The sequence below is a fragment of the Nicrophorus vespilloides genome, unplaced genomic scaffold (genome assembly GCF_001412225.1).
Source record: "Nicrophorus vespilloides isolate i.1.1-1 unplaced genomic scaffold, Nicve_v1.0, whole genome shotgun sequence".
Lineage (NCBI taxonomy): Eukaryota > Metazoa > Arthropoda > Insecta > Coleoptera > Silphidae > Nicrophorus > Nicrophorus vespilloides.
In genome coordinates this window covers 56,927-64,567 of record NW_017095973.1, presented here as the reverse complement: position 1 = coordinate 64,567, position 7,641 = coordinate 56,927, and the positions used below count along the sequence as shown (strand labels likewise).

Sequence of the window (7,641 nt, the reverse complement as noted above, 5' to 3'; positions counted from 1 at the left end):
CCGTTTTTTTTTTATTTTTATTATATTTTGTTTATGTTTTCTTACAACGCTCCGATCTTGTGTGATCTCATTGATTGTTCAACGAATAATAATAATACTACTACAGGGCGTGCGTTACGCACGAACCCATAAATCCACACATTTCCGACTGGCAATTTACAAATTCATTCTGTTTGTGAGCCGGTCGGATTCTTATGAATTTTTTTTTCATTCGTTTTTCAACGTCGCTCAGTATTAAGTATAGCTATTAAAACGTCCTGCCTTTGGGTCTAATTAATTTTTATAGTTTTTAAGCTTTCTAATTAGAGCAGAGTTTTGTTTGTAATCAATTGATTTACACATCCACAAAAACCATTAATTAGCACATTCAATTTTAGCATTTAACTATTTCGCATTTCTAAACTTATTATTTAAAAAATAATGTATCAATATTTAACGATTTATTAACACAATGTAATTAAAAATAATTAATGTATTAACTTATGCAACCAAACATACTAATTTGAAAATTTATCATCAAAGTTATTAGTTGATTCAACTCAATGATACAATTATATTAAAAATAATAATTACTGTAAAACTGTATCAAGTTTACTATATTTTGGACTATTAAAAATATGATTCAATTCTCTTTGCTTTGGGTTTATAAAATTTCGTCTCAGTTTCGCCTGCATATCATCATGGATTGTATTAAACTTATGTTGACATAATATCGGCTTGCAGCTATGAAACATAGGTTGCATAATGTAAATAAACGATTCCCACAAGGCTCACATCTTTGGCTTAACAAGGGTGCAAATTAATAAAATGCACCATAAAAATAACGTAAAACATTTTCGTATGCTTTATTCAATATTAAACCTAATTAACTGCAACTTAAATAAATTTCTATTGTTGCAATAGATCAATAAAATAAAAATAAACCTAATTAGTAAAGCTAACAATAAAAAAAAGAACACGTAAACACATCCGCGTATTCGTTTGTAACAACGAATGGATGGGATATGAAAAATTAATAATTAACAACAACAAAAAAAAAGAATTAATTTTGGCATGAATTCAATACTGTATAAGAGAGGGTGGTGTTGTTTGGAGGAATGGTGGGTGGATTGTGTTAAAGGTCGCAAATGTTTACAATTCGATGGTTAGATTTCATATTTTTTGGCAAAAAGATTCCTTCAGTCTTTCTTCGCGCTCTTTACACCTAGCGTCTCATTGCGTCTTCCACAGGTTAAGATCGAGTTTGTGTATGGTTTTGGTATCGCTGCAATCCATCAACGAGTTTCTGAAATGTTAAGAATTAAGTGAAGAAAAATGTTGTGTATTGCTTGAGTTTTGTATACCTTTCCCCGATGCTGTGGAAGACGTCCGGTTGCATCTTCTTGATGTCATCTCCGTTGTCGCAGAATATTCTGGCTAAAGATGCCTTTTTGATCTGGTCCAGCTGTTGAGATGTGAATGGGTAAGGTTGGTTTTGGTTGGTGTAGAAGTAGAGGTCGGCGCTTCTTGTGTGCGTGAACTGATCGGAGAGGATGCAGCTCAGCGTTGGTCCTAAAGTGGAACCTTCCATCTTGTTCTCCGATAAAACACCAATAATTAGATCTACGTCTCCGGGATGTTTGTAGACTTCAGATAGTAAAGTGATTATCTGTTAATATAAAATAATTATTTTTTCTTGCTTTTGGATGCTTTTCATTATAGCTTACGTTCATGGGTATTGTGCCTTGGAATTCTTCGAAAGTCTTACCCGTGCTCAGACCGCAAAGCTTCCGGAAAGCCATGTAACTAGGCAACCCGTGATCCCTACCCCTTTGAATGTCAAGGCTCACTATATCGAAACCCTTTTTGCCGTTACCGTACATCAGATTGGCAACATCCTCGACGTAATCCAAATCGGCCTTCTTGCTCTTCTGCACCGTCAACCCTCTGATTAAAGAATCCATGTAACCCGGTACTCTGATAACGTTCGGAGCGTTGAAATGCTGACTGAGCTGTATCCATTTAAAAGCCTTCCTGTTCTCATCGTACAAAGTCAAATTTCCCGCGACCATCGATTTGATCATCCTGAAAGCTCCTGTAGCGAAGCTGTTGCTAACGGAAGCATCCAAATGCGCGTTGAAAGGAGTGCTCAAGATCTTATCCGCATTACCTTTACCAAGCAAGATTGGTAACCAATGTTGGTAAGTGATGTGCTGCATCTGAGCTATCACGATACGACGCGTTTCTTGATACAATTTCTCATCGTTCCAGTCGGGATTCAATTTCGACAAATACTTGGCGATTCTGTTATGCTCACGCATCCAAACCGTGTGCATCGCTGTTAATTGCGGATGGGTGTTCGCGCGAGAATCTCCGGAAATGAAGCAGGTCGAGTCCTTCACCGTGATCTGACAGTGGTGCCAAGGATCAGTCGATAAAGGCATGTAGACTTTACCATTCTCCACAGTCGTTTGAAGAAGACCACCTTTGAACGCTCTCAGCATATTGTTTTTGGCGTCGTAGCTTCCGTACAGTTGTGATCCGTCCATGAAATGACTCGCTTGATTCATCTGAACGATTTCATTTTTTTTTTCAGTCAATCCAAAATTCAAATATACAAATTTACCTGTTCCATAGGCCCAAAGGTGCATTCTGGTCTCATGGCTGGAATCGATCTGACATATGTCATGCATTGGATACCGTGGAAGTTGTCGTTCTGCGGAACGTGAATCGGGGCGCAGAATGGATGGACGTAACGAGGTGCAAGTTTACTTCCGCTCACGCTACAGCATTCAATCGCGTTGTTTGAGTGAACTTCAAAATAGAAACAATATTAAAACCATCTAAAAAATCAAGAAAACTATGTTAAAACTTACTCATTTTGCTTGCAGCCGTGTGAGATAAATCGTGACCCATGAACATCCCCCATTGCATCACGGCCAAAGTGAAGTCTTCTTCGGGTCCCTTTTGTTTGATCAGCTTCATGCTGATCTCCCTAGGTTGCGGTAAAGGTCTCTTCTTGAACAAGGATCTCCTGATCTCGTGGACACCATCCAAATAATCGGAGAACAGCAGTCGTCTGTAGGAAGTAAAGGTTTCACCCATCGCGGGTTCGGAAACTCTGTTGCAAGACCCATCCACCGACCGGTACTTAACGTCATTTTTGCACTTCTTGGTATACTTTTCGCAAGACGACTTCAGCTGTGTTTCATCCAGACTGTACTTGGTTACGTGTTTCGCGCAGTTTTTCGGATCCAAGTGATGCCTGAAACACAAATATCAGTATTAAAATTTTGACAATTACCAAGATTGACGTTTCAACGATTGATGGTTGTCAAGATTACTTATGACTGACATTTATATCTTGTCAAAATGATCTTTCGTTTCAGTACGTTTTTTTAACAATGAAATAAGTACTGAAACAAATGATAATTTGACATTTACAACTTGTCACAAATACCTGTAAGCTGTTAACTTACTTGTAGCAATGCGAGTTCATCAAATAGATGGTGGCTTTCGCGGCAATCAAAGCTTTCTTTCCTTGGTTCAAAGCTTCCTCCTCAGGATTAGACTCTATCAGCTGTGCGTGAGCCGTTGTGCCTTGTTTGATCTGAATGTTCGACCAGGCCAAATTATTTTCCAAACGATCTAGTCTACCCAAAACGCCGCTTCCGAACTCTACGGAAAAGTTAAGATCCTTCTGGGTCACCTGGACATCGTTGAAATCGTGATCAGGAGTTTCGTTCCACCAATTGATGTGATCCGGAAAGTAAACATTCTTAATACCTTAGGAGAGAAAAAAAAAACAATAAATTGTTAATTATCTTATTAAGAAAATAGATTAATTAACTCAATTTATTTACAATTGCGAAATTAATTCACAAAAAAAAAACTATTAATTTATCAACTGAAATTATTTACAATTACGAAATTAATGCAGATTTCGTAACCCAATCGAGAAATGTGTAAATATTATTGCCTACAATGAAAATGAGAACCGAATTTGTCTTTAATCATAATTAAAACGCAGCGGGTTTTTTTTTATCATGAATGAATCGTGTCCGTTATCTGGACAAAAGTATGACCCATACTATGACCACAGCACCTCTTTATCACTGGTGCCATGAACTTGTTTGTTCGAAACAAAAGAAATGATGCCTCGGCTCACTTTTCTATATGTATTAATTTAGGGTTTTGAAGGGCAAAATAGGCGTGTCTCGGTGAATCCTTACCGACTTTCGATTGGCTGGTGGCACTTCCGCACACGATGCTGGCCAATACCAGCGTCGACAGTATTCGTACGCACATCCTTCACGAGTCGTGGGTTCTGGAAGGAAGAAAGAAATTGTGTGAGTGATAAAGCTGATTTAGAATAGAAAGTGGTCGTTACTCTCTTAGTTTGTTTTTTTTTTTGCAATGTTCGAGATTATTAACTTCATTTTTTTTTGTTCGTAGCGATTTTGTTTCTGCAAGCTACTAGTTCCGGCGAAATGAATAAAACATGCGACTGTCTCTGTTAACTAGGACAAAATTTGCATCGATCATTTCTGTTGTGACCAAGAAATGAACAACTCAAAAAAATAATGTCTCTGAATAGTATTGAAATTTAAAAAAATAGTCTTTATAAATCAAATAGTATAGAAATTTTGGAAATACCGAATGTTAAAAAAACTATGATCAATCTCGTGACAATTCCAAAGTCTTCACAACAAGTATACACTATGATTCAAAGATTCCTTTAGTTATCGAAATAATAATAATATGTTGAGATTATTTGCTGTTCACGGTCTTGTCTCATTAACGCATCGCATTCATTCTAATTCCACTTAGTTGCCACTGTTAAGATTAAGTATTTTCCAAAACCGGTTTTTTTTTTGTTAAGAGTTGGCTTGAAACTGCAGAAATGAAAACAATTTGCTGTCGATAAACAAAAGAGTTGCTCGGTTTCTTCTCTTAATTAGAGAGTGGGAGATAACGGCGAATGAAGCCTAGATAGAACGACGGACAGAACAACAAAATTCTATAAATACACTGAGGCCGGGGCACTTCGATCTTCGAATTTGAATGCGATGTTGTTTTGTTCCAAATCGATTTGCATATAATAACAATTTCATAAATCAAATTCATTGCACATAAAAAAAAGCGATAAGTTATTTTCTCTATACAAGAAATCTATACGTTCATAGTTACATCTATATAGTAGTCATATTACTTACGAAGTTTTTAGAAATTTAAGTTAATATTTCGACCAATTTTTTTTTCAAATTTGAACGAGAAATGCAGCCAAATTGATGAAAGCACAGCAATGTATGAATAGTCCATACATTCTCCAAACATCCAGATTTCATATGAATCTTTTGGATCCATTAAAACTATTATAGTTTCGGAGAAAATCACTAAAATGTTGAGACACTGCTATTTCGAACGTAAAGTTTTCATTTTTTCAAATTTAAACGCGAATTACAGCCAAATAGATGAAACCACAGAAATCTATGAATACTCGATACATTCCCCAAACATCCAGCTTTCATATGAATCTTTTGGATCCATTCAAACTATTATAGTTTCGGAGAAAATCACTAAAATGTGAAGACACTACTATTTCTAACGTAAAGTTTTCATTTTTTCAAATTTGAACGCGAATTACAGCCAAATTGATGAAACCACAACAATGTATGAATATTTGATACATTCTCTAATCATCCAGATATCATATGCATCTCTTGGATCCAATCAATCTATTATAGTTTTCGAGAAAATCAATAAAATATGAAAATGTACAACTTCTTATTATAGTAAAATAAATAGTATTAATCTAATTGGTTTATTCAACAGTTTCGCTGCGTCACTCGGTATTATTAGTTATTGTTTTTAAATTTGAGTTAATGAGCAATTACGTTGAAAGATTCTAAAAATAACGAACGTATAATTACGTTCGCTATTTTTATTGACATGATAACATTAAATGCCAACAAACCATTATATAAATTCTATATTAGTTAACTATAAATAATTATTTCCATCTTTTGATCAATTAGAGAGAAAAAACCTATTCTGAAATATAGTAATGTAGTTCAAAATTTAATATAAATTGAGAAACTAATTGAAGGAAATTATTGGAAACAACAATAAAATGTACTAACAAAAAACACTATAAAAGAGTAATAATAGAACAAAATAATCAAAGTGTGCAAGTAGCAATGAAAATAATGAATTGCAAATGTCGTTATTTGAATTGTAAATCTAATTATTAACAAACAAACGATTTAAAAAAATGGTTTTTTATAAATTTCTGCATTTATTTTTTGTATAATCAAAGAAAAAATCAAACTAACAGAAACTTGCGAATGTTTTGATAACAATTTCAATCTAATCGAATCGAACTACTAAAGAAGTCAAACTTTTACTTCTTAGTATTAAAATTATTGCAAAACTTTTCAATTTATTAAAATCTATATGAAATTGTTTGTGTGTGAAAATACGTTTTTGTTTAAATTTGTGTTAATATCAGTATTGTTTTGATGAAGTTGTTTGGGCATGTGAATTTTACGTTCAAATATTACAAATAAGTGATAATATCCAAGATTTGACTATAATTATTCATTAAATATTGAAGTTAAATATTAAAGAAATAATGAATTTAGTTATTTTTTTAAAAACTTAAAAGTTTTGAAACTTTCTTTCTTCGTTAAATTGTAATGAATTTGTTAATAGATTTATAAAAAGTTACTTATTCTTAATAAAGTTTGGTAAACTTACATTTCTGAAAAGGTAAATCAAGTAAACATCCACCAGAAAAACAAAATTGAACTAAGAAACTCGAAGAAGTAAACTCACAAAATACGTATATATTGTTCATCAACAACGGTCAGAGCTGAACTGATCCTCGTATATTCCCCGTATATAAATATACATGTGTTCATAGCGTCGTCCTAATCAAAAGCGGCGCGCAACGAAAAATCAAAGAGAGATGAAAGAAAGAAGTGATTAAAATTTTCGCGAACTGTGCGAGCGATAAAGACGCGCCCCCAGAACAAGAAAGATTACGCAAAACGGAATGGAAAAAAACAGCAACTTTAATTAAGACTTACCTAAAACATTTACAACGAGTTCATTGTAAACAATCAAACTTTTTTTTTCTGTTTTTGTGTGTGTGTATTATCTAAAAGATGCGCTCTCTGCAGCAGGAGACAAATCTCGCCGGTCGTTACGAACGGTGCTAACACTTTGCAAGGACAAACATTGGTCACAGGTATATGAGCCGTGTACACATATATACACACACATTTTATAAGAACCTGCAGTGCGAGCACGTGAAAACAACGTGCTCACATCCAACCTCTCCGTAACAACAACAACAACATTTCATCTCTTTGAACTCATTTCGCATACTAACAACGACAAAAACTATCTATTCACGAGAAACAAACAGAATTCGCCAACTTGACATTTAACAATTGATTTGTTCGCGGAATCTGACAAGTATAAGACGTACGCATTTGTTTCGCGCCGCCTAAGTAGAATCGATTACGTAAAATTACGCTTTTAATAATAATGCCGAAGGCTGCGCTGACCATTCACGGTATTTATTCACAACGATTTTCTCTTTTTTCAAGTCTCACAGTTTCCTAAATTAACAACTCGTTTAAATTAAGAAAAAAA

At 34.4% G+C, this 7,641-nt stretch overlaps 1 protein-coding gene across 2 annotated transcripts; it reads right to left on the bottom strand.

Annotated features, from left to right (window-relative positions):
- Window positions 1–907: 907 nt before the first annotated feature.
- On the bottom strand, window positions 908–7,356 carry LOC108569030 (peroxidase-like). Of its 2 annotated transcripts, none has more exons than XM_017930414.1 (8): window positions 7,071–7,356; window positions 4,212–4,306; window positions 3,459–3,765; window positions 2,856–3,244; window positions 2,606–2,793; window positions 1,707–2,549; window positions 1,344–1,648; window positions 908–1,285 (listed from the first exon to the last, which is right to left on the bottom strand). In XM_017930414.1, exons 2-8 carry the CDS (start codon window positions 4,285–4,287, stop codon window positions 1,213–1,215), a joined length of 2,181 nt encoding a protein of 726 aa, XP_017785903.1. In that variant the 5' UTR covers window positions 4,288–4,306; window positions 7,071–7,356; the 3' UTR covers window positions 908–1,212. The 2 variants fall into 2 exon arrangements, with proteins under 2 accessions (XP_017785903.1, XP_017785902.1); XM_017930413.1 differs by lacking the exon at window positions 7,071–7,356 and adding an exon at window positions 6,739–6,864.
- Between the last annotated feature and the right edge of the window lie 285 nt (window positions 7,357–7,641).

Coding starts and splice junctions, on each gene's coding strand:
- LOC108569030 (XM_017930414.1), bottom strand. CDS start 4,287: ATGTGCGTACGAATACTGTCGACGCTGGTATTGGCCAGCATCGTGTGC. Junction 2,550..2,605: donor CCTTTGGGCCTATGGAACAG/GTAAATTTGTAT, acceptor GAAATCGTTCAG/ATGAATCAAGCGAGTCATTT. Junction 1,649..1,706: donor AAGGCACAATACCCATGAAC/GTAAGCTATAAT, acceptor TTATATTAACAG/ATAATCACTTTACTATCTGA.